The 27,502-nt window shown below is 42.5% G+C and overlaps 2 protein-coding genes across 5 annotated transcripts in view; one reads left to right on the forward strand and one right to left on the reverse strand.

The window, feature by feature from the left end:
• The first annotated feature begins 23 nt into the window (after positions 1–23).
• On the forward strand, positions 24–1,911 carry LOC117204687 (EF-hand calcium-binding domain-containing protein 1-like). The gene is made up of 4 exons (XM_033442322.1): positions 24–422; positions 746–860; positions 1,102–1,355; positions 1,431–1,911. Exons 1-4 carry the CDS (start codon positions 55–57, stop codon positions 1,651–1,653), a joined length of 960 nt encoding a protein of 319 aa, XP_033298213.1. The 5' UTR covers positions 24–54; the 3' UTR covers positions 1,654–1,911.
• Positions 1,912–2,038: 127 nt separating this feature from the next.
• Positions 2,039–27,502, reverse strand: part of LOC117204684 (solute carrier organic anion transporter family member 74D) — an 86,235-nt gene continuing 60,771 nt past the window's right edge. For all 4 annotated transcript variants that reach the window (XM_033442310.1, XM_033442309.1, XM_033442313.1 and 1 more), the window contains 11 exons: positions 19,704–20,177; positions 18,884–19,254; positions 18,190–18,410; positions 17,782–17,922; positions 17,444–17,566; positions 13,184–13,348; positions 12,684–12,879; positions 12,260–12,410; positions 11,024–11,264; positions 10,720–10,848; positions 2,039–10,482 (listed from right to left, as the gene is read on the reverse strand). In XM_033442310.1, the coding sequence (XP_033298201.1) occupies positions 10,313–10,482; positions 10,720–10,848; positions 11,024–11,264; positions 12,260–12,410; positions 12,684–12,879; positions 13,184–13,348; positions 17,444–17,566; positions 17,782–17,922; positions 18,190–18,410; positions 18,884–19,254; positions 19,704–20,021 (2,226 nt within the window). In that variant the 5' untranslated portion in view covers positions 20,022–20,177 and the 3' untranslated portion in view covers positions 2,039–10,312. The remainder of the gene's footprint in view (positions 10,483–10,719; positions 10,849–11,023; positions 11,265–12,259; positions 12,411–12,683; positions 12,880–13,183; positions 13,349–17,443; positions 17,567–17,781; positions 17,923–18,189; positions 18,411–18,883; positions 19,255–19,703; positions 20,178–27,502) is intronic.

Below are 27,502 nucleotides of genomic sequence, written 5' to 3' on the forward strand. Positions count from 1 at the left end.
TATCCGACAAAATTCTAAAACTTCATTAAAAATGACCGAAACACTGACCAATCGATGTACTGGCTGTTGCTCGCGGGTTTCAGACGGATGTCCAGGGAACGCAGCCTCACGTCGAGCGCGAAAGCTCGAATGGATCACGGGAGCGGCGTCGGCGTCGGCGTCGGCGTCAACGTCAGCGTCGGCGCCGATAATCGAGGCGCCGTCAACCTTTGTGCAGGCGCAACGTTGATGAAAAGTGTCTCGATCTTCTTGATGAGCGGCCGTAAAGCCTCCGTCAACAGCAACAGGCAGACTTCCGGCAGCCCGAAGCACGAGCCTCGAAGAAAACATCGCAGAAGGATGCCAATCGCGGGAATTACGAGAAGCTCGGCGTACACGGCCAAATTGATCGAATCGCTAAAAAGGAAAAGCAGGTTCTGCTGGCAAGTAAAAATACGCCTAACCGTCGATTGTTTTATCGTTAACACCGGAAAGAGCAATTTAAAAAAGAAACGGAAACTCCGGTGCATTTAGCGTTGAGAAGGTCATTTTCGAAAGGTATCGAGATCTAATCGACGAATTTGCAATAAATTATTCTACGATTTTTCTTGTAAATCTCGAGCAAGTTATCACGAGTGGAAATGTAATAAAAAATAAAAAAATAAAAAAAATGAAAAGATTATAGGTTCTAAAAGTTGTTTAGGTATGACAGGTACATTAATTTTATAATAACTACCTATTTGTAATAACGTAATTCCTATTGCAGGTCGGAATTGGATAATTTGTGCAAGCTGTACAAAAAATTGACTACTTCTGGACAGCAACAGGTTGGACAATCTGTTATTATCGGGAGGAGGACTCAGTCAAATCAAACTATAGAGGTAGTGACACTCGTAGTGTTTTAAATTATAGGAATTTTAACTCGCGTGCATGAATAGTGGCACGAATGAACATGCGATGGCCACGGCGCGCATTGTGTGATATTTCGATCCCCAAATTGTTGAGAAACATTCGAATATAAGTAACGAGTTCTAATTTAAGAAAAGATATTAAACAAATTTTTCTGCATCGCTTACTTTGCTCCTTCCGTTTATCGTGAAGAGACACGGGAATATTTTTCAGGGTATCGACAGGGTGATTTTCCGCGAGTTGCTGCACAACACGTTCAAGGTAATCACCGAAGACGTGCTGGTGGAACGTATGTTCTGTTGCTGGGATCGAGAAAACGAAGGAATCATCAGGCTAGAACCATGGATCATGGGACTGGATCTGTATCTTCGTGGTAGTCTACGGGAGAAAATCGAATTTTGTTTCAAAGTCTATGATTTGAACAACGATGGCTTCATTACGAAAGATGAGATATTCCAATTATTCAAGTATCGATCTTTTTTGTGTAACACACAGTCGTACTCACTCACGTATTAACCATAAACGTTTATCCAATGCTCTAGGAATTGTTTAATCAAGCAGCCAGGAGAAGAGGATCCGGATGAGGCGGTGAAAGATCTGTCTGAACTGGCGTTAAAGAAGCTGGACGTGGATCGAGACGGGAAAATCTCTTTTCAGGATTACAAGGTTGCTGTGACGGAGGAACCTTTGCTGTTGGAAGCTTTTGGGCAATGTCTGCCCACGGATGAGAACTGTGCTGCTATTCTAGCTTCGTTACGATCATAAGATAATGCGTTGATCAGGAAGAACGTTTTGGCTTTGGATACGCGTTACTCGTAGCTTTACTGAAAAAATAATAGAACCACGTTAATTATAGCGTAGAGTAAAATACACCGAAAGAATTCGTAATCATGGCACCTGCCGTTTATTAAAAACAAATTCGATAGTAATCGTAATTATAAACAATAATAATATTAATAATATAATATAATAATATAATATAATAATATAATATAATAATATAATATAATATAATAATAATAGCATAATTACAAAATACGCTCGATCTGGTTTTCTTATAGCGTGTTTGCTGAATCAGTCTTAACCCTCGGATTACCAAGCATCGAAATCACTCTTCGATTTTTTCCCACTTTTACATATCTTGATTTTCTTTTCTTTTTTTTTCTCTCTCTCTTTTGCGATTCTTACCGATCTCACCGTTTGGAAAATATCGACTGAACGTGCTCGATCATCGATCGATAACCCGAAGGCTAATTTAAACTATGAAACGTTCTAGAGGTATGTTACAGTGATGTAAGGGGTTTCTTCTTTATTTTGTAATCGAAAAAATTGACTTCTCTGCACGCGCAACAAAATATCGGCTCTCGTCGTCGCGGTACTTCCGGTTTCAGGGACCCGTGCCGCGACCTCAAGGTTCCATCTTTCTTTATTCTCACGGATATACTCGTGTATCTTTGTGTATATATACTTTTTTCTTCATTTATTTTATATATATACTCTGTTATATATATATTCTGTAATAATTAATATACACGCACGCGCTCGCGCGTTCACAGGTTGCATCGTGAATCGATTGCGGCTTCTTTGTACGATATAATCACTGGAACAGGGGTTGAACGATTCAATTGTACCGAAGGCAATCGGATTTTTAACGAATAATTATATAATTATACTTTACACAGAGAGAGAGGGAGAGAGAGAGAGAGAAAGAGAGAGAAGGATAAGGGAGGGTAATTTTTATTCGCAAGCTCGAAAACAGAAAGCAGAGAAATTCCTTGAATTTAGCTTTACAGGCATTTGTACATTGATCCTTTGTGCTCTAGAGTTTGTATATTTCCATCATAGAATTTCTATTCCACGAGGGAATGGAGAGTTTATATAAATTTATTCGAAAAATCCGATTTCTGCCTAAAATGTAATATATTTTGAACATATGAATCTTACGTATTATAGTCGTGAATCCCGATTTCCGATGTACCCTGTGAACACCGGTGTTCATAAACGCGCTCCACGGAAACGAGCGGGACTTTTATGCGCGAATAAAAAATAAACGATCCACGTTCGTTTCGTTAGAGTGCTGAGATCTGCTGAGGGTGAGTCGAACGACATTCGTCCACTGTGACGTGAAACTAGCAGTCAGATAAAATACTATTTCGTCTTTTACGTACATATATATATAACATATATATTCATATATATATATATATGAATATGTATATATATATATATATATAGTCAATATATTTATATATTATACGTATATTAATTCATCAAAGTGGGAATGACGATTATTTTTCTACTTGTTCTTTCTTCATCGTCACTATGGTTCTGCATTATAATCCTTGTTTAAACGTTTCCTATTGTGTAACTCTTTTTTTTTTTTTCAACACTGATGTTTCGCAAATATGCTCATTTTTATACGTTTTTTCCCATTTTTTTTTCCTTTTTATTTTGCCTGTTTCCCTACATTATTCTTCACTACTGGTAGCGTTTACTATTATTTATTAAAGCGTTTAAAAACTCCGAGATTCTACGACGAAGAGAAAGTGTATGTATGTGTGTGTGTGTGTGTATGTGTGTGTGTATGTGTTGCAGCACTCTTGAAACGGTATGTATGTTAGCCCTTTGAAAGTTATATGTCTCGTGGTGGCATCCAGCCGTCAAAATAGTATCTTACCCACTTCTAGAAACTAGACAACGAAGGTTCGAGGAGGATAGACGCGTTTTATTCCGGTTTCTTTCTTTCCTTTCCATTTTTTTTTCTTTCTTTTTAGGCACTTAAACGTCGGGAGTAGTGTGGGAACCTTAAGGTGGAGGTCCATCGAACGCCTGCTATTTGCTATTTACAGTCTTGATTGAGACGCGTGTTACATCTTCCAGGAGGAATTGTGTTGCCGACGAACGGCACGTCGCGTATCGTACGTATGAGAAATTTTGCCATTCATTGAAAATCGACTGAAGAAAAACTTGGAAATTTTGACAGTGAAATAGTACGTATTCGTGTCAATCGTTATAATTTGTAAATATCAAAAATTATGCAATGAGGAATTTTCTAAAATCTGTCATAGTTAGGTTCGGGGTTCAATGGTACAATACAATTAAATTTCTATTCGTATGCTTCCGTGACATATTGTTAGCGAATTGTTTCGCGGACGATACCAGGAGTGCCATTCGTCTCGATGGAAAAGTAACTGCCTGTACGATATCTAGCTAAAAAAATAAGCACGGAAAAAAACAAAAAAATAAAACAGACGTACCGATAACTCAACGACATTTACAAATAATGTAAAATTTGTTCTGCGTATGCCCGACGATTGAGGCCGGACACATGTAGAATTATTCGTGTCACATTTGCACGCAGACACATCACATTTACACAGACACACACGTACGCACGCACGCACCTACGCATACGATATCGTGCACTATATCAAAATACACTTACGTCACCTACAGAGTAATCGATTCTTTATATATATATATATTATATACATATAATAATATATGATATATATATATATTATATATATATTATGTATAAAAATCAAAGCGCATATTACAACGGTGATCCGCGACCGCGCGATAATTATCAATTAATAGTAATTATTTTATAAACAAGAATCAGTATCCGACGATAATAAACCATAGTAATAGTAAGAATAATATTAATAAAACAAAAAATTTATAGTAATCATTAGTACAATATATGTATACATAAAAATGGCATTATATTTTTTTTTTATTCTTCTTCTTCTTCTTCTTCGTTTATCATATTCCCTGCTCTTCGTTATCTTTATTCATCGATTTAGTCGATCCTTACGCTTGATACACACGCATATATGTTAGGTAAATAGTTAGATCGTTGGATGCAACTTTAGCATTTTGCAACGTGCCTATCTTTCTCTCGCTCTTAATTGCTCGTAAAAGATTAGTAAAACGCGTAAGAAGAATACGTTCGTCATAAACGACCGAGGAGATCTCAATTTCCCTCTTCGTCTGTTCTCAAATTTTGCTAAAAGTATAGAGATCAGCCTTCATAGTGAGATTCGAAAATTCGTCACAAGGACAATACTTTGGAAAAGTAATTTAAAACGATTGAATCACGATTTTCATTGAGAGCGTGTAATTTTAAAATTTCAAAATGATTCAAATCACGACAGATATTTTATTTATACATATAAAATTGAAGTATTTTAGATAAAATAAAAGGAAGTTTCCTTGCAGACTGATAAAGTTGCTCCAACCGAAGGATTCATTAAACATCCAGTATATATTCCGTCGAGACGTGCGAGTACACGCGAGCACGTCGCAAATTAAAGACTAGCAATTATGGTTCTCTTACAGAACTACGCCGTAATTAGATAAAATCGTGATGTCCGCTTACGCAGCTGATTATCCTACAAGTATATTAATGATAAATTCTTTTTTTTACTAAAATATAATTATTATAGTATTCTGTGTTCCGCCAGTGATCGTTCCTTTTTTCCTGTCTATTTTTTTAAATAATATCTAATCGACGAAACTGTGGGAATTCACACGACGATGACGCTACATCAAAAGACGTGGCTAGTGAATATTAAATGCTGACAGAATGTAAGTGATTGATATATATAAAAAAAAAACGAACCTTATCATTTAGATTGTCGATACTGTAGACAGTTGAGAATATGCATAAAAAAAGTACTCCTTCGAATTACGCGAAAGCTACGTATCAAATGCAAAGACAAAATTGTTGTTCTTTTCCTTAGAGGAACAAAATGTAGACCCTGGACTGTTTCCATGGGCCGAAATATTTCGTGCGTGAGTTTCGTAAATGGGACAGTTCGTCGTATGGTAAAAAATAATGCTAGTATGTCGTCTGGCAGTAAAATCTGGCAGTAATTTAATTGGCTGATGAGCTTTCGCGCGAAACAAGTCTTTTTCATTGACTGGCAGTATCAGTAAGAGGGCAGTGTATCGAAGTTAACGCGTCGTCATTGCATTGATTCTCACAGTGACGTAACTAGCAACGTATTATAACGATGGACAAGTGATTCGAAACACGGGGCATGCGACTAAATTAAATCTTACTACGTTTAAAATCTTCGTCGAAGTTAAAGATTTTCGGATAAAATTTACATTCGCACGAATCCAATATCCAAGTACTCGCTTCGTGGGTAAAATTCATAATGGATTGGTAAAGAATCGTTTGCCCATCTTGCAGATGTACCGACTGGCGCAACACACGGAATAAAGACTGAGACTCTGTCGCTCCACGCCATGATTATTTTGGCAATTATTGTACTTTCCTATATGTACAGCTCTATCGTACATGTAATATACAGTGATGTATATCGAGCACTGAAAGGCAAACGCACAAGTACACACCATTCATCGAGTTCTACCTCTTCATCTTATTTTGCCCTTCGAGAAGGAAATTAAACTAAAATAACTAAATAACGCTTCACCCTAATCTGTTCGTGGTCAAAAAATTTCGTTCATTCCTACTATTTTGTTATCGAGCCGAAGAACGCGTATTAAAACAGAATGCAAGAACCTAGAGAGCGTCTCGTCGAGATAGAGCTCTGGTTCGCGACTTTCTTGGAAAATAGAGACATGTGTCGTCGTTATGTTTTCCTTTCCAAATTCATCCGCAAGAAAAATATCTCTGTGACGGACACATGGGACGACGGACTGTCTCTTGGAAACCTCTAACCGTTCCGCCGATGGAAAAAGGATTGTAAAAGCGGTTAAAAATAAGTCGAACCGTAGAGAAGAGCGCGTAGAATTTGTACACACGGCTTCGAATCGTTCAAAATAGTTCTGTTCGTCGTTCTTCGATAACGGAGTCCGTGTTGCACCGTTTAAAATCTTGTTCGATTAATACACCATCCGACAATGAGTCGACTCTGCATCGATAGAGGAAAAGCTTATAGAAATTTGTTTGATAGTCGCGACGATGGAGCTGTCGGTTTTAACTCCTTGCTTGGCAATGTTGCTCCAGGCAACGTGCATGAATTTTGCGCATAAAACTGCATGCAAACACTCTAACATCTACTTAACGTCTACGTGTAATCGTGTTTCGTGGGATAAATCTTGGAACTCCTAAAATGCTTTCGTAATTCTAAGAGAATCGAAAATTCTTCTGCCAATACAAGGGTTAAAACGCGTTCTTCATACCCCGGACTAACTCCAAAGTGAAACGATTATTTTGTGATTAGCGTTTTGCTTTTGTCTTGTTTTTCCCTTAAAATTATTAACTCTTTCTTGACGTTATCGTTCACGCGATGAACTTTGCACCACAGTAAACATTAGCATTCCTAACTTTCGCTGGCGAAAATATTGTCATCTCTATCCTTGCATTTGGTTATATCCGACGTTAGTGTTTCGATTAGCCTTAGAACCAAACGATCAATCAGTACATACCATAGATCATTGTGTTACCGATCTTGAATAGGATTGCATCAACGCGATACATGGTAATCAATTCATCACATGACGCACTTAACGTCAAGAAAGAAGAGAGCAAAGTAACACCTTCGAACCGTTTTCCTCTTTCTCTTCGTTCCTCCACTTGAGTGAACGAACGTAAAATAGAGAGGATGTTGCGGTGAATAGAACCGAATGGTAATATTCGAAACCCGAGAAATGAATCGCTTCAAAGGTTGGAATTGGCTCTAAGTTATTACGTGCTGTTCTATATACGATTCGTGATCGATTAAAATATAGATTATGTGTCGCTTCGAATACAAAAATACAATTCTCGATGGAGATCAACGGGCGCACGGAAGGCCGTATCCGCCCCTGTGCAATCCTTTCTCAATTGCATCGTCAACGATTTACTGATACAACTGTACACGCACGCACATGCACACACGATACGTACAATGCATAGGTATATGTAACACGTTCAACCCTCCCGGTGAGTGGGTGGTTTGTTCTATGCAGAATACGACCAATTATTTTCAACACCGAAAGGGTTAAGGCATACGTTCTGCTGTAGTCCAGAAGAAATCCCAGGATGCTTCTGTTTCCAGGAAAAAATCAAGTTAATTTTACAGTACACTCTTTCTATGTAACTGTTGTCTTTTTTTATAAGAGGTACGATAATACAAAAAAAAAAATTTGTTCAATAGTCGTCCTCTCTCCATCTTAAAATATTTCTTCTGGACTGAAAGCAGATCGTTTGCTACTCTGAAGATTTGTTCAGAGTTGTTGTAACGTTATATGTGTATATAGATATATATATATAATATACCTATATCTTTTTTATTTGGAGTTTCGAAGAAACAATTGGCTGTCGTTGCCATAATTCGCCTACAATTAGTGTTTTTGCAAAGAAATGTTCTACTCAAGTATGAAAAATAGTACTTGATACATAGAGGATATAGATGTTCCAAACATAGAGTACAAAATCCAAGGAAAAACCAGAAATAGATTTAATTGGATTGGATTAATTCTCCGATTCCGTAGGTCAACGAAACAACATAGAACAATCCAAAATTAAAATTCTTCAAAAATATAATTCCTCGCTCTCGTCATCTTTAACGAGATTAGTCGAAATTATCTGACTTTTCCTTTAAATAATGGAACTAGTTCTTTTTCTCTTTCGTATCATCCAACTCTGACGGATTTTAGCTGTCAGCCAAACGTTCCTTGAAGCAAACGTAAAATGATGTAATATATTAGCAATGCCCCTGAATCGAATAATTCGCAAACTTCATAGCGGTTAATGCGTACCTTAAACGCGCGTTTTTAATTTTACCCTTTCTTGCTTTTACCCTCCGAAACAATCCTTGTTTTTCTTCCTTGTTTCGCTGCCTTATACGGCAGCTATCTAATAGACTGATCGTCCATCTAACCCTTTGATTATGAAATCCCACCAGCAATTACTCCAATAATAATTTACCAATTTAAGAAATATGTTTTAGTTGGATTCGATTAGAAATTAATTCGAATTTATTGTTGGAACATTGGAACCGAGATATCATGGTCGATCTTTCGAAGTTTACAGAGAGACTACTAGGGGAAATATTACACATACAAAAGGTTGATATACGATCAGGTTGACCATTCAAAAGGACTCAGAAACAATGAACGCTCAAAGCACTAGAAGCACAGGCGGCAGATGCGCATACATTGACGAGTGTCTCACGAGTGTGTAAAATGTATCATATTAAAATACAGCTCTCGATTATCCGCCTTTTTCCCCTCTTAACTTCATTTTTCTTCCGTATTTCTTTTCTCTTGCATTCTATTTTATTTTTGTTTTCTCTTTTTTTTTTTCTTTTGTTTGTGTCGTCGCTCTTCTCCCTGTGTGTCGTATCTGCTAATGCTTTAATATTAATAATTAACGTTACTTTTTGTTCTCTTTATCGCCCAGATTTTCATCGTCAAATCATCTAAAAAATATGTCCTATGTATTCTTCTTATTTTCCCCATTCGCTCCCAGATTCTCTCCCCTTTTTCCATTCTTAATGTATCCTTATGATCTTTCAAAAACAACGAGATATACCGCGTATTTCGTTCCAGACAAATATTACCGACACACATACACACATCGTAAATCGCTTGTACGTACAGTTTGCCTACGCCTAGTTGTATCTGCAGAGTGAAACACGGACGGTAGTGCCTAAGAGAAGCTCGCCCAAGATCCGAGAACCTCGCGTGCCGTATTGATTCCGTTATCCGTATTGGTCATCGTTTCGCGTTTTCCTTCATCCCACTTTTCCTTCTTCAAACACGAAAATTCTCGTATACTACCAGACGTTTCTACTCCATATCTCCCTTCCTCTCTCACTCCTCCGGATGTATCTCGTACCGCTTTATCTCTAATTCAAATCGTTGCTCTTTGATATCAACCAGGAAGATCTTTTCTTCATGGCGCGTCTTCGCGTCTCCAAGAACCACATTCTCAAGAAAAATCAAGTCGTTGATCATCGATCCCCATTTTCTTGTCCCCTTTTCTTCTTACACGTTTCTTTCTTCGTCCCTCGATGCACTTGTTCGAAACCTCGGCACAGCCTCTTCGGAAACTACGGGCATTTCCGTGGCCGAGCACCGCCTCCTTCAACAGTTCATTCGTCGTCCTATCCCATCTTGATTCTGGACTCCCTTCGAGCTTCGAAAGGCGATCGACGCGAACACCACTGTCATCGTTCCCTCTTGAATCCTTGCTCCTTCACGTCGTTAAAGAGGCAACCGGGTTCTAGCCGTAGGTTTCCAAAAACGAAACCCATCGAAAAAAAAAAAAAAAAAAAAGAAAACGGCCGGCGAATGTGACACACGAAGATCGATAAAGATCGCCCCGGTCTTAAACCTCCGGCGTGCTACTGGCACCGAGTTCTCGTCAGTTAGGAACGGCTCGTCACGCTTTGTCCCGGTTTACGACGCTAGATTCAGGCCTGTGCTTGATGAGATACCATCGAAGTCGGCCGGGACTCTTTCACAAATAGTCGTTGTCCACCGCTTGCGCGTCCTGCGACTTCAGGGTGGCCATTTCTTCAACAGTGCCCTCCTCCACGTCCTGCTCCTCCACGAAGCTAATGCTCCCTGCCTTGTACCACACCACTATGTCCACCACGAACGCAAGAATCAGGATTCCGCCTGTGGTACCTGGGAAGGATTCACGCAGAGATTTATTAATTAAAGAATAGATCGCCTATTATGAAACGTATCGCGAAGAGGTTAAATTTCTAAGTTCAGAGACGGTTCAATTCTTTGGGTTAAGTGAAGTTAAGAGAAATTTAACCTCGATATATAATAGCAACAGCGAGCAGTAGCCAGGAAGGTCGAGGTGAAGATATTTCCGACTCCTCCTCGCCGCAGATTTCTGCCTAACCGCGTACGTACCATGATAGAACATTCTAAAGACATTCGAGTCGTAAAGCCAGCAGGCACCTCGCTCGCCGCAAGCGTATTCCCATACGAGACAAGCAGAGTCCACCACAGCACCATAAACGATTGGACACGGGACGTTACCTGGAACCAACCGACCAACGGATCATACGTTTGATAAATTCATTTCTGAGATCATCCAAACTCGAGACTTCCTTTGGATTTCCAAATCGATCCAAGGAAATAATAATTAAGATCAAGATCTCGTTTAATTCATCGTTGAGAAAAACAAGCGTTGGAATTGAAGGTTTATAATTACCAAAGAGGCCGATGGCGAATTGTATAAGCCCCAAAGCCATCGCCTTGTCCCGTGGATCCACGCACCGTAAGATCAACAGCATGGAGCCCACCTCGCTGGTCGAGTGGATGAAAACGAACACCGAGAACAGGATCATATAAACCCAAAAGTTACTGCACTCGAGCTCGCAGTAACCGATCGTCGCGGTGTTGGTCGTTTCCGGTGCCGTTAGATTCGTCCCGATGCACTGGCAGTTGTAAAACTGAAAAGCCAAGGAACCGGCCTCGTTAAGATATGCCGAGTACGCTGATGCAGATGTTTTCATACCGGTTGCAACTTTGTTCCGTTTTCTATATGTTCAAAGTCAATGTATGCTAATGCCAATAAACTAGTTCGATCAACTTTTACTTGACAGTTAACTAGTTCTACTACTGAACTATGTTCTATATCGTGCTATTCCAAAACTTCTACTTCGAACTGACGAATAATTTTTTATGAAACAAAAGGGAAACGATAAAACGGTGATTTCGACGACCATTTTTATATTTGATTTTTACGGTCTCTCGTGTTTTTCCCTCCTACAATGTCGCGATAATTATCACATTCGATACTTTAAATGCAACTCCATCCGATTGCAACCTCAAGATTATCTTACATTTCTCTGCGACAATTAATTAGAGAAACGATCTCAGACTTTTTAATTTTGCGTCAAATCGCGTGAAATCCAAATAACTGGAAATGAAATGCTCGCGACTAGGCAATTGCGAAAGTAATGACTTGCGCAGTTGCGCAATCAATGAAGCATTGTTTCGTCCGGGCGAATAACGCGATTTCGTCCGTAAACGGTAGAACAACGAAACGTTTCTAGCCTAGTTGCATGCTACTGTCACCGATAATTACGGCCGCGCGGCTGTTTCCCGATGCAACGAGCTATATATCAATATTCTGCCGCGATGACGTCACTGACTCTATACAATCAGGAGAATGCAATGAAATTGCGGAATAGCGAAGGTGTTATTCGATTCGAATCGCGAGGACGTATCGGCGTAATGAGACGACGAGGTCTGCTTTGCATCGTGTTTTACGTATTGCCCGATTAATTGGCATCAATCGTATAATCGTACGTGTCAGAGACTTTCTACTTAACTACCTATTCGATATAATTATTTAACGCTATCCGCATGACGCGTGGATGATTTTTCTCGTAATTCCTTCGTAATGAATCTTTATCGTGACGTAAATTGTCGTGATACTCACCGAAGCTACCTTGCCATCGACGACCGTGTAATTGGAACAACCCGCGTGACACGCGGAAAAATAAGTTTTCCCATCAGCGCTGCAAATCGGACTGAATTTGTTCCGAACGCAGTCGCAGGTAGCCTCGCAGACCGGCTCGAAGCTGGACAATCTAAAAGGATTTTGTCGCTTGCTTAATGTCAATTCCTTTTTCAATAAAACCTACGTAAACGGCCATCATCAACATATGTAAAATCATCTGCACCAGAGCTTATCTCTTTATTTCACTTTAAACTTCCCGCGGTCGGAACTATAAACATTTCATACAGTGTAATTTATGCAAACGACCGAATGAGAAGTAAGTGCAATTAGCCTAAGTGCAAGATGAAAACGTTGAAATGGAGCGGACGGTTAGTTGAGTGCAGAGAGGAAAACCAAATCTTACCCGTTGGAATGCGAGACGAGACCAGCGAAATCGTCCATCGGGCAACCGATGAACATCAGCACGCCCATGCCGATCGCGTAAACTATCGCTGTGAAGGCGATCCAGGCTGCGACGAACCTGGCGTTAGGCTTTGCCCTCAGGATAAACACTCCGCTAATTATAATACCCAGACCCATTACTAAAATACCACCGACACCTGCGAAAAAATAAGACAGCTTAGGATCAAGACCAGGCCTCTGTTACGATGAGTAAACGATTTTCGTTTACTCCAGTCGACTGTTTCATTCGATTCGAATAAAACGTTCCGTTTGTTTTGTTTTATTCCTCTTTTCGATCGAATCCCCTTTGAAAAAGGAGAAACAACTTTGTCCGTGTTCGTTGGAGAATGAAAGCGTAGCTTCGAAGGAGTTCAACAAAAGTACTTCCATGGAAAAAAGTTAACGAGAACAACAAGATTCGGGGCCAGAAACTCCCCTCGCGTGTCTATTCGCGAAAATTACCTGAGATCATGTTCGCATGATGAGCTGGCAAGCGAAATTGGCTCTCGAGGTACTTTGGCAGGAAGGTGTAGAGGCCGGCGATCGGTAGGATGTGCAGCACGCTGCTGGCCGTCCGGAACATAAGAATGTCGTTCTTCAACAGCCTCTTCACCGCTTTAGGGAAGTCTGCAACAGGTAGAGAGAAAAGGCGAGGTGTAGCGAGTCTACCGAGTCGTGCAGGCGACGCGAGCCGAGCACCGCGACCTGCAGCCAAACCATTTACATGAAATTTGTTCATCGTCTTTCTCGCTTCTCGGCTCTTTGTCCCAAGCCTTGCATTCGCGACTCTTCGTGTTTCTTAACAAATTACGAAAATAAATCTTACGACGACATGCAAGAAAAATGCATTCTTCGTACAGTTAACGAAGGAGAAAAGCAACTTTAAGTGAATTTACTATTTTTTTCTTTTTTTTTTCTAGACAGTTTTCGATCTGCCTCCTTTCCGTGCTCGACCGAAGCACGAGAGAATCGAACACGGCCACCGATATTTTCCGATATTTATAAACTCAATTACGAACCACCAGCTAATTAGACGTCGATCGAGTTTTCCTTCGTTCTATTTTCGAGGGAACCCGACGAAGCAACACGAGCGCAAGTGGGAGCACGCACGGAGGGGAAGAGAGCGACCTGCAACCGCCCGAAGCTCGAAAAACGAGAAACAGATGAGAAAAAGAAAGCGCAACGCCGATGCTTTCATCGACACGGGAAAAACGAGAAACGATCTGCAGCTACAGGCAGCGATAAAGGTTTCGCGAGACACGTAGAATCTTTTGAAAGATTCCGATAAGAACGGCGGGCTATTTTATTCCTATCTTTTTTCCTCCACACGCTCGTCGTCCCTTGACGTATCAGTCTTAAACAGACGAGTTTCTTATTTTGTAACTGATAATCGGACATATACCGTCGATCGAACAAGACCAGTCTTCGCAAACGAGCTTGCACCTTCGTTAGAATAGCTCGCATTATCAGGTTTAACCTCGTGCATCTCGTAAATGTTATCGATGCAAATGTTACGAAGTAAACGAGAACTCGCACGGGGACCTAAAACCTTCGAATTAAAGTTCTTTCGACGGTTTCAACGACTGCTTTTTTTTTTTTAGTCGTCGATCTGAAACATCGATGGAAGAAGGACACAATCAACGATTGACGCAATTACGAGAAGTAAAAATTGGATGAAAAAAGGTCCGAAGGAGAACGCTAAACAAGAAGCGACGTGGCACGATCGGATGAAACATCGATTTTCGAGCAATCGTAAAAAACGCGAATTCCTGCATGGAACGGATGGGGGAAAGGATGGGAGTGGAAAAAGAAGCGGAGAGAACGATGCACGATGAGGCGTCCGCCTTCGTGCGAGGTTTCCGTTCGAGAAACCCTAGGTGGAAACTGACATTAAGGATGCCTAGGACTGCTCTAGGCTTCCAGGAAGGCCAGGCTAGAGTCGTGGCAACCCCGCATAGAGAAGTCCTGCAGACCATGAGTAGACAAACGTGACTAACATTGCGCTCCGTGTATTATCGCGACAACCCTGCAACGGGCACATACAGGGTGGCCTATCGCAAAGAGTCACTGAAACGGCTGTACGGCTCCTCGAACACAGGAGACAAAAAGGCGAAAAGACTGATAACTTGGAAACAAAGGGATCTCTATCGCTTATGATAACGATACGTAACTAGGAATCGACCAAGAAAATCTTTAAAGACGTCGGTTAATCATCGTTTCGAGCAAAGTTCGGAGAGATGGTATTCCCGAGGAAAATTTCGAATGAAGTCTTCAAACGGACGCCAGCGAATCGAGTAATACGCGAATCGCGTGCATGTTGTTGATTCAACGGCGACCTGTCCTCCGAGGCATCTTCTGGCATTGCACGATCTACTTCACGACAGTGCCACGTACGGAAGTTCCTGCTGGAACCGTAGCTCGTCATCGTAACTCCACGACATTCCAGCTTTTTTCCAACCAGCTTCTTGTATACTCCGTTTGCAACTTCCTCTTGGAAACTTTCCTCCTCGCATCGAACCACCGAAAATCGCTTTAGAATTCAAAGTAGCCAGTTCTATGTACGGTATCGGTGTAACCTGTTCGAAATCAAAGTTACGCATACAGTTCGGATAAAAAGCATTCGATGGGAGGTCGGTCGATACGCAAGCAGATCGTTTCTGGAAATTCCCGACAAAAAGGAGTCGAAAGGCCCGAAACGTCTTCGGATTTCTCGTCTCTCCGGTGTGCCATGTGTACGTAGGAGTAAAGGATCGGCGGTCGTGCGTGTGTGTGAACGCGGCGGACCCGTGTGTGCGTTAATAATGATGACTGACCGACTGGTGCACTAGGTGGGGCAAGTTCACGGTCATGCGTCGTGCATAGCGCTCGGTAGGCACGCGCGCGCGTGCATTTCTGCGTGCATATACGGCCCTGTTCTCCTCAGGCCGCGTGGATCCGTTCCTCGCCGGGAAGAGAACTTATCTCAGCTGTCTCGTGCACCTTGGCCGACATAACACGCGCGACGTAACGCACCAGAAATGCGCCAAGCGACACACACACCAAGTCTTTTCACTCTCCTCTTCTCTTTTAAATCTCTGCATCTCGCGTGAACCACGACCCCGCAAGGAAATTATTCTCCTGCTAGCCGGATGCGCGCCTCAGTTTTTCGTCGAACATCGAAAACACGAGCAATTTGCTTCGCTACCGCCGTCCAAGCGGCCGAACCAACTGGTCTCCGATTCTTTCGGAACTGAGTTTTCATCGAGATAACGTTTCGCCGCTGCGTTTCTCTTCGTGATTAATCGTTGTACGTACGTATGTAATATGGTAAGATCGAAGCGTCGAGTTTGAATATTTCTGGTTGATCGAACGAGTCGACTTGCAACGTCCGATATGCTAACGATGAAATTAAGCGCAAATAGGCTCAAAGTCGGTGGTCAGAGTTATTTTTAAATAACGTGTACGATGAAATGCAGCAGAGAAATGCACGTGCTGCACTGGAACGTACATGTCTCATTATCGATGCGATTCGTGCTGCATTTTGAGCAGCTGCCTCTTTCAGGAACAACATTCCGAAACACTGTCGGTCAAGGATAAAAAAAAGGTACGGAGAAGTTGATGGTCGCGTTGCTGGAATTTATAATTCTCCTCTGCGTTTAAACATATTATTCATTAAAGAAATTAAACTCTTTCATTCGGCGTGATCGAACGCCTTTCTATCATTCTCGTGCCTTTCGTCGAACAGATGTTACGCGGCCTTCGATCGAAAGTTCCAACGAAGCGGACCAAGAATAAACGCACGAAGGGTCGGCCCCGCTCTGTCCCAGCGCAAAGGGTTCCTAGAAAAGGGCTCGCCCGTGTTTCAGAAAGCGTTAGCCTGCGTGCTCACGATCGAACGAGCAGACACGCCGGCTCTGAACCTAAATTCGCCACTGACCTTGACTGCCAGGTTCACGCTTCAAAGATCATCTTATTGGCCCGTCCTTTCGTTCCGATAAACGTTCACCGAATACATAATGCCCCCATTGTTTCGTCGTCTTGCCAAAACATCCGCACGTAGAAATGTTCGTATTGGACCAATGATGATCGCTTATTAACGCGTTTCGTGATTCGTGTGTCACGTGTTGGTAACATAACAATCGGCTATTTGTTTCCCGAGTACGAACCTAAATACACAATTCGAAAACGTAAACAAACAATTCACGAAACCTAAATAAACAAATCAACATAGTAAACAATAACGAAATGAACGCGTATGTAAAATAGGTCTACGTGACATTTGATTATTTCAATGGGAAATTTTCTGTTGGTTCGTAGATAACCTCGTCGAACCATAAATGTCTTATTTTGTAATTTCTTATCGCTGCTCGCCAGTGAACGCATATTATGGCAGTAAAGTATTGAGTAATTTAAAATTATAGCGACAGCCATGTCTGCGCGACACAAGGGGGCCATTCGTTGCATAGTCGCGAACGGAATCAACCCAGCACGACCGGATATACACATACGCGGCTGGACTACGATTAATACGAGGTTTCGGGACGATCGACGATACTTTTATCTTTCTCGTCGAATCTTCCCCATTTCGTGGGGCGGCTACCAAACACGGGGAGAGAACGGTCGCGGAATGGCTTACGGGAAGTCATAAAATCAAATTAAACCGTTCTGATCCGATGGTCGCAGCTTAAACATCGGCCTCTCGCTGACGAACAGTTCGCATCGCCACGATAAATCAGGGCTTACCTCGGAGACTAGGCTTTTTCGCATCCGCCCGTTTCGGCGGTGTTCTGCTCGCGGGCAGCCGCGTCGGGAATGCGAACATTCCTATACTGACCAGCATCAGCATGGCGGATATTAGCACCAAACCTGAAACACACAATTGCACGTGTTTTCTTCAATTTTCTTTTTCTTATGACGTTTCGTAAATTCTGCAAAACTTAGGCAACGATACGGGGATGGAGGAGAAGGATTCGACGATATGAAAATCAAAGGAAACGATTAATCATAAAAGAAAAGCTTGGAAGATTGGTGTTTCCGAGAAGACGAGATTGTAAGGAAGTACGTAAGAAATTTCAATTTACCAAGCCACCATGCTCCCACCCATCTTGGATCCGTCGGCGTGATTTGCGGATTCGCCGACAAATCCGCGTAAATCATCGTGCACAATGAGCCTAGAATGAAGCCTAGGGCTGGTCCGAGGATCCTCACTCCGATCGTAATCGCTGTAACAAAATGCATCGACGCCGCGTTCCATGAGTATGCAAATTCTCGACAACGTTGAAACTCCGATGATAACACGACAATGGACCGAGATGATCAAAATCAAAGTTGTACGTATTCGATGATTCTGGAGGCTCGCCAAGACGAAGCTTCGTAACGAGAACAGTTTGCTTTCCGACACAACTCGAAGCACGTACTGTTTCCACTCTTTTCTTCGAAATATAATAGGATCGCGATACGACTGTATTCTTACGCGATTGTATTCTTACCGAAATAGAGTGGGCTTTCTCTGCTGGCCACATTGTCGTCGATATAAGGAATACCAAGGGTGTAGACTGCCGTCTGACCCATTCCAACGCCCAACAAGGAGACAAAAAATATAGCCAGGACCACGGTAGTTATTTTACTTTGTATCCTCTGCTCCGTCAACGAGTCACCCTTGCAGTAATTCATCGTATTCATTTGAGCCGGCGTCGTGGACGAGATCCAACTATGAGAGAGAAAAAAAACAAGAAAAAAAAGAATTGTCAATAATACCGTACGGTTTGCAGAGCATCTAATCTATTCGATTGTTCGAACATTTACGGCGTGGTAACGTGGCCTGTTGATTCTTCCTTTTATTTATAAACGCGAAGAGCAAGGGGATAGACACGGGACCTAACCCATTTAAAAAAAGGTACGATCGATCACGGTTGGAATGAAGGCAGGTAAGGAGAAATGGGTCGGACAGAAATTGCATAATTTCAAGAACGCGCTTGTCGTTCCAATAATATCGACGGTTTTAAAAATATGTACTAAACATGTAAAAAAAATATGTAAAAAAAGAACGTAGTAAACGAATAAATTTGAATCTCTTTGAGCGAATAAAATCTAGAGCAACTATTTATTAAGCGTCAAGAAATAAAGTACTAAGAAACGCGACAACAGCCGTGTAAGAGATTAAAGAGAAGGGATTCTATTCACCTATCCAGCGTAGCGTTCTCTGATCGTTCTTGCAGTTTGCAAAGATTCGCGGGAATAGGATGGGTGTTGTTTGGGTCGCCACCCTCGAAACCGCTGAAAAACATCTCGTTCTGATGGATCAGCTGTTCACCGAAGATGAAATGGGGCATCGAGCAGGTGAACGAGCTCACTGCGAACAGGATCATGCCCCAAGCGATCCACTTAGGCCGGTGACCTTGGCCCCCGTAGTACGTAAGCAGGAGAGAGGAACCGATCTGGCCGATCTCCGTCGCTGACATTATAATACCGGTGGTCTTTGACTGAATCTGGAACAGCTTCTCGATCGTCGTGATCACCGAGACGAAGTACGTGTAGTACATTCCCTGGAGGACCTGCAAATCCACGCGCAATTTCACTTTAAAGCGATAAGAATCTTTAACTCTGCCGCGGTCTTCGAATTTTTATATTGCTCAATTTTGCTCTCGTTTCGACGAACAAAAATATCTTTAACGATTTGACAAAGGCTAGCGTGAAAGTAAAACGAAGGATCGTGTATCTTGTCGAAGATCGTTTTCTGTATTCGCCCAAGCTAGAAAAATAAAAAGAAAATTGATCGACGGAAAACTATGATTAAAGTCGAAAACGATCCGAAGAACGCAGCAGGCTCGAAATGTCGCTAATCGTTTAATTCGCAAAATTTAATCTTCGCAATTTTAAAGGAAAATACAAATTAGAAAAAACAATTTAGAACGAAGGAGTGAAAAAAATCATCGAGAATACTTGAATTCCATTGAATCGAAAATCCAACCCAGAAGCTAACCCAAACCTAACCCAAACCAACCCAGGTGATGCAGAAGGTGACCAGGAAGGCCTGCTTCGTGGCGAAATACTGAAGCCAGTGTGGCCTGCACGGGCCCCAGCCGCAAGACACGTCCGCGTCGTCGAACTCCGTGTGAAGACTGCTCGATTTCTCGTCAGACATTATCAGCTTTCCGTTTTCAGCTGCACCGATTTCGTGTAACTTCCCGTTTGGTATCGAGCCGTTGTTGTTGTGCTGCTTCCCGCAAATCAGTCCATTCCCATTCGCCATTTTCGGTGGAATTATCGTCAGCGCTTCGACGTTTCCGTTCGCCAGGATCTGAGTATCCTCGCCTGCCATTATATCATACGGCGATCAATCGACGCTTCGTTCCTGTCCCCTTCTCTTCCGTCTTCCTGTCCCTGTCCTAGCACCGGTTCGCACCCTCTAGCCGGGATTCTTCCTCGTGGGAGGACTCTCACGACCGTTCAAACGACTTTCATTCGAACGGTCAACCTGCAATCACAGAAAAGCATTTTTCATCAGCTTAGATCCGAATATTTGAGCGTTTTCGACGATGACGACGAATAGACCGACAACGATAGAATATCATAACGATGTGATAACGATAGAATGAAATAACTAAATAAATAAAGTTTAGTATAAGCTGACGACACGATCGTTCAGCACTGGCGGAATAAAACTTTCATTTGTAGAGTGTCACGGTGACTGTGTCTATGCTGGTAGTTTTTAAATGTCCAGTTACGCGGTTGCATAAACGTCATCGATATTTGTTCGCGATACTCGGTGCGCTAGCACGACGATTTCTACCGATGATCGTCGCCCAGGGAAAAACATCAGCTGAGAGGTGTCCAGGAATAAATCGTCAAACTCACGGTTGTGATTTATCATTCGTTCGAAACGCTTTCAAGATACACTTCGTATTTTTGTATGTCTAACTTATGTGCGTCATGACATTATTTATAACGGCGGTCTCTCCAGTTATCCACCGCGTTTCTGCGAAATCGCGATTGGCTTTGTTCCACGGTGAATGAGATTTCGTGCCATCTCCGGCGCGGACTTTTGCTCCTCTTAAAGGTCTTAAAGGGTCTATGAAGAAAATTATCCCAAATGAAAAAAGGAGCTGATAATTCTCAGGAAAATTCTCCCGTAGACTTTCTACGAAACAGTGCAACAGTTCTATGGCGATTGTTTAGAAAGTAATCGTCAGACACGCGATCCCGTATGCATAGGATTTGGTTGCAAATAAAAGGGACAAGAGTACGCGATAGAAATCCTTTCTCCGTGTGACTGACGGATAGGAAACAGGCTAACTGGAACAGCCTGTAGCCGGTATCCTCTCACTTTCATCGGTGCCCGACTTTTCTCATTTCCCTCGCGTTCCATTGCACCGACTATCCCACCGATGCGGTTTTCGCTGACAGCGAGTAGGAGTCTGCGGGCTATAACAGACATCCACCTACACAACGGGTGGTCAAAAACCACTGTTCCCCAATTTGTCCACCCTGCTCTCTTTTGATTTACGCAATTTCCTAAAGCTATCAACGACGTCGCTAAATACGAAACGATATAAAGGTAACAAAACGAAAGAGATTCGAGTAAAATATTCCTTGAAAAACTAACATTACGAAACATGGCGAACTACGCACCGTAAAATTCTTTCATCGTTTCTAAGAATTTCTTTTTCACCTATCGTCCACTAACTCGTTAAGAATTAAACAGTGGTTTGCCACGATATTGCAAATACTTCAATTTCTTCTCATAAATCTCACGAAACTGTAGAAAACTAACCGAGAAAAATAGCGGCGAAATATCGCCGCGGTGTTAAGAACAGAGTGTAATAATTATAAATTAATTAAAAACAAGTAGCCAGTGGAATGTTACTTTCACGCAACGTTTGCCTCTAATTGGTTAAGCTTGCGTTACTTTTGCGCCTCTTTGTGCCAGAATAACGTTTGTACCGAGAACGCGTAGCAATATACGTGGACGAAGAAAGGAAGAAGATTTCACCAGGGGATCGGGGAACGATTTCGTTAGCGGGCGAAATGATTCAAGAGCCGTCCGGCCAAGAAACTTCCTGTCGAATGGGCTCGCGCATGATAATAAAACGCGAGGAATGGCGCACGAGCGGATTTTATTTCAACGTTAATTGGCCGCGCACGGTAACCGACCTCCGAAACACTGTCCAAGAATACGAATGTGTTTACGGCACAACGTCGTTTCGCCGCGCCATTGACCCGTTAATGTTCAAACGTCGCACGCTGCCAATGTAGCCCCCTGTGTATTCTACACGTGTCGAGGGTACAACCTTCGGCAAATCTATCTATTCGATCAACGCTCCATTCGAAAGGAATTTCAACATTTCCGCCAACAGGAGAGCAATTTCTATAGCACGCGTGACTTTGATTGAATTCAACGCTTGTCTTTAACACGTGGTTCTTCTGTTGCCGAAGAGTAACCTTGACGTCTAATCTCATCCAGGAAGTTGTCCAACGATAAATCACGTTTCTTTTGCGAGCCAAGCGTGTTCCAAAGGAATAAAAAAAAGTTTAATTATTGTCGTTAACGTTTGTTTTCAGATGGATTTGTTTCTGGTCACGTTAGCGTGTTCCGGGAACCGAGGCCTTCGTACAGCTCCTTGCTAGTATTGGACAGGCTATCTAATCTCCTTCTAAAATCCTCCGTCGTTAATTCTCCCGTCTTAAACTTTGAACTGTGTTATACGTTATACGAACGAAATAAAAGAAACCTAGACATTCAAAAGATATTACTTCGTTATTCCTCGTTCTCGTTCCAACTTTCAATCCTACCTTCTCTCGAACGGAACAAAATCTCGATCGAGAAACAGCGTTTTTAACGTCATTATTATTCGATCGGCCGGAATAACCGATTTATAAGCGCTAATCACGCCTGGCAGCGTCGAGTTGGTCAACCGAAATTCCGCGCGAGCAGCGCGATCCGAACACGACGGTAGACGAGGAGCGGGAACCGGTCGAAGATTAAGAAGTTCAATTAGCCGGTGGAACTTTCGCCGGTTAAGGAGGGCAATGTCGACACACATCCTCGGCTGCAATCGGAACGAAATCGAAAGGGCCCCGGGAGAAGAGTGTCTCGACTCTCTCGTGCCGCGTTCTCGATGGCGAAACTGCCGCGGCAGTTGCCTTTTTGCCGATCGTAAATCCTTTTCGGACAACACTGGCTACCCAAGTGAAAATCTTCGCGGCAATGGCCGATTGTATCCTCCCGGTGCGCGCAACGTCGATGAATCACCTACCTCGAAATCTATCGTTTTAATCATTTTCCGAACGACGCTGTTTCCCGATGGATCGACTTATGAATATTTATCACGTGCTCTGCCAGTTTTCTCATAGCCTCTGGCTGATTCTACATCTCGCGTAGAACGGTTAGAAGTTTGCTCGTCTGCACGGGAACCTTCCTTTCGCGACGTTATTTCGAACGAAACGGTTCGTTTATCGACGATAAAACGAGGATAATTTTTTAACACGGCTACTCGGCCGCTTGTTTTGACTTTACCCGCGGGAGATTTATCACGAGGTAGGTATAACTTGTTGCCACTGGCACACAGAGAAGACACTTGAAATTTATAACCGTTGTTTGTACGATCCGTGGCTAATTGGTTTTCGATGGTTCGTGAAAAGTTGATCGTTTGGGAAAAGTAAGCGGATCAGAACGAGTTCCGGGGTTCGTTACAAAATTCCAGAGGATCTGAATTCGAGAAAATTCGGTACGGTTTCTCGCGCGGTCAATTAGAAATTCCACTTGTATTGTGATTTCATTGGGGGTTTCATAGGTTCGCTAGGTGGTACCGAGCATGATGCAACGAGAAAAGAAATTTCCGCTAATAAATTGCTGTGGTATGCTGCCGTAGGCTTGCACAGGCACTCAAATATCTCGTAAAAGGTAAGAGCCCACGTGCGTGCTTCACCGAGATAAAACCTGACAGCTGCTATTCTTATTATCGGATTATCGATCTATCGGTACCGATCGGTATACAAGTATTTTCCCGTTTTAATTAATCACGAATAACGAATTAAACGTGACGATACTTTACTCGTTCGTGAAAATTATTCCCCATATTTAATCATTCTCGAAAGATTAATATTTTCCATAAGACATTAAATCTTGATTATTCGATACGTTCTCGGATGTATCCTCGATCGAGAAAATGTTTAATCCGCGAGACCACTTTATGTTCCACGGAAGATTACGGAGAATCCTACTTATAGGGCTGGCGATAGTCGCGACTTATTTCGATTTCGTCGGTTGAAAAGATTAGCTCGTCTGTGAAGATGCAATACGCGAACACCTGGACACCGTGGCGGTACGTACGTGTACGAAAACAGCGGCGTTCCTCGTCAAGTTCCAGCAGCGTTGCGCCGGAGAGACTTGGTCTAGGTCGCCTTTCACTGTCCTACTGACGTCTCGTGGTTAGTTGGTTAGTTGCTCTATTCTACTACGACTACAACTCAATGCCAGCGTGCACGTTGTCGTACAGAGCGACCCAAAAGAAACTGCCGACTCGGAAGGCCAAGCACGTGATTGGATGAGAGAAAAAAAAAGAAGAAAAAGAAAAAAAAAAAGAAACGGAATCTGCCATTCGAGCGTCCAGACATCAGAGAGCCAATGTTTCACGGTTGTCGAAAATATCGTCTCTTCCTGTTCCACGTGTTTCTCGTATAATTCTTTGTATCTACAACCTTTCGCCCGTGGAAGGAAATTAATAATAAGAATATCGAACGACTCGTTCGTCTTTGTATCGTGCGCGCGAAACGAAGAAAGCAATTTCTCTCGGGTGGCCCTCGAACGTCCATCAAAGCGCTTTACAGTGTGCAAAACAGTCTTCGTCGTAACGCGTTTGCGCATCGTAGTCAGAAGCGATCGACTTGCGGCGTAAAACAGCTTGCGAAGAACCATACGAAGGCCTGACAGGACGAAATCGAAGGAAGGAACGTCGATCGTGTAAAGGATCCTTCCGCGTCGAATCGTCGAGTCGGCCTTTGTCCGGACAACGCGTGTCCTGTATCCATGGCACGCTTTTTACCAACATTTCACGGTCAATTGCCCGTCAATTTTCGAAACAGCTTTTTACCATGCTCGACGCGTGTGTACAAAGCTATCCTAATCGATCGTAGGTTCTTAATCGTTTCGAGAATGTCTAGAAACGTTTCGTCATAGAAAAATGCTTAATCGCCTGGTTTTTGTGTGGAAATACTTTCGAGGCAATACCGATAGCGATCCGCGTTGACGCAATAACATTTCTAATTCCCGGGTAGAATCGGGTCGTTATATGGAGCAGAAGTTTGCAATTGGAGAAACTACTTTTTAATTATGCCGTTTAACCCACCGCGAGCAAAGAGAATTATACGAAAAACGTCGACGAAGCCATCGAATAGATTCCGATTTCTCACGCGATTCACTTTCGATCGACAGCTCGATCGCGGTGAACGCATGTCGCAAATCTTTGCAAATGCCCCCAAGAAAGTAAGTGGAAAGCAGCGAGATTTATATTCTACTTTGATGTTCCCAGCAAACTTGCTGAACCTGATCTTGAATCTGGTTTACGGTGATACGTTCACATGCACGTGGAGCGGCGTGCTAGAACGCTCAAGAATAATTCCAGCCACTTCTGCGGAACAATAAATAATAAACGCCGCTAAAAACTGGACAGGACGAGTGAGAGACGATTTTCATGTTTTGCCAGTTTCGTATACTCGCCATCGATCCCTAATTCGCACATCGATATTCTTGTCTTTCCTTCTGCTATCTGGACTATGTACACATTTCCATTAGCAGATAATTAAATACGTCCAAGAATAATTTCATTTCGCCTTCCAAGCTATCCATCGTCTTTTACCATTCCTATAACCGTAACTTTCTTAATTTATTTCTTTTTTTCTTCTTTTTTTTTAAGATACAACCGTCGGTTTTCCACGTCTCTTTATCTTTACTAAAAAAAAAAAAAAAAAAAAAAAAAACGACGTAAAACGAGGGAGAAGCCCGATGCGAAAGCTAATTGCACATGCAAGAAACGAGTGAGAACAATTAAATCAGCGGACTCACAAGCGAAAGGTAGAATTACACGGACGTCGATTCCCCTTTCTCAAACAATCATCCAGGATGGCTATAATTCTAATTGAAGTTGAAATAATCGTGCAACGCGCGTGGAAGACGGGACCGTAATCAAGCGAGGATGAAAGTCGTGTTCTGGTGAAGTTGTCTCCGTTAAATCACAGCCGTCGTCGTGAAAATCGAAAGCAGCGAAAGTAATTTCCATGGCTGGGAACAATAGGGGGGAATGCCGATCTCGACCCCGTTCTGGAAAGCAATAAACGCCACGGCAAAAATAGAGATCGGGCGTGTGTATTTATCGAGCGACGAACCAGAGCCAATTTTCCAAGTGAAAATCTCCTATTCTCCGATGTTTTTTCCCCCCTGTGGAATTATAAGTCGTAAATCAACGGCAAAACATAATATCGTGAGCGAATCGAGGACGATCATTCGCGGTGTATACGACACGAGTCGCGAAATTGAATCTGTATTGAATTCTTGTATTGAATTATTCGAGGCGATTATAGAATCATAATCGAATGGTCGCCACGAGAACAGAGGAGAACAGCTAACCCCTGTCATTAATTAAAATTGAAACGGAACCGGGAACAGGTAGGTACGCGAGGGGAAAAACGAAGCTTAAGCCGAAAGTTCAATTTCCACCGTTTGCCACAGGGCAGCACGGACAACAAAAATTTAATGAAAGAAGCGGCAGGCCAGTAGAGTGAATCGAACGAAAATAAAAGTGAAAGATGAGCTCGTTCGATATCTCGACCGCGACGCGACGTCCCAAAAGAAAGCAAGAGTTTAATGGAAACTAGAACATGAAAATCATGTCATTAGAGCACCGAACGAGACTCGGTGCACGGCCAACGAAAGTCAAACTCGTCCTTGCCTTCTCTTTCTCTATCTTACCGATTTCTTTTTTCCCCGCTGCCGCTCGTTCCCGTAATTCGACGCATGATAAATGCCGCTTCCGAGCTGTAGCAGCCTGTATTTTTTCCTTCGAACCATCGATCAACGGTGGTGCGCACACCTCGAGAAATCGTCCGACACCGGTTGCAACACACGGAGTGTATTTCGATCGTCGATTCTCGAAAATTTATACTATCTCTCGCGGCCATTAATAGTCCAGTCCGATACGGCTCGTAATGATAGATAAACGTCGCTGTATTAATAACAGTCGGTATTCGGACCGGCAATAAACTTCCACGGAAATTACGGGTAATAAAGGCTCAAAAGGTTCGCTTTTTACGCGGTCTTTTACATTAGCTACTCTCTGGGATCTCGTTAACATTGTAGCGGCGATGCTCGTGAGACTAGCCGCAGGATACGCGAGTCGTGTATAGAAACGGGAAAGTCCATCGAAATTGCGAGAAACCTACGAGAACGACTACGTTCGATTCGATATCGCGACGATCGAGGAAGTCCTCCATGACTCGTATTCCATCTTGGTATTTTTTTTTCTACTCTCGTTCTATAGTCGATCGTGTTGTTTCTTTTTGTTTCTTGCGAAACGAGTTCAGCCAAACGATCGTGGATGAAAGGTATCGAACCGGGATCTGTCCTGTTGATTGTCGAGGAATCGTATACGCGTTGGGTAATTTCCGCGGAGAGGTACAACGTGCGAACTAAGATACGTTGGCTACAAGAGACGGTTAAGTAATTTACACCACGTATATAGGTTTCTGGAACGATTTTGCGCCAAGTGTACGGAACCGTTCTCGTGTATGCGAGAAGGATTTACGAAC

Source organism: Bombus bifarius, unplaced genomic scaffold (assembly GCF_011952205.1).
Source record: "Bombus bifarius isolate JDL3187 unplaced genomic scaffold, Bbif_JDL3187 scf7180000007979, whole genome shotgun sequence".
In the NCBI taxonomy this organism is placed as follows: domain Eukaryota; kingdom Metazoa; phylum Arthropoda; class Insecta; order Hymenoptera; family Apidae; genus Bombus; species Bombus bifarius.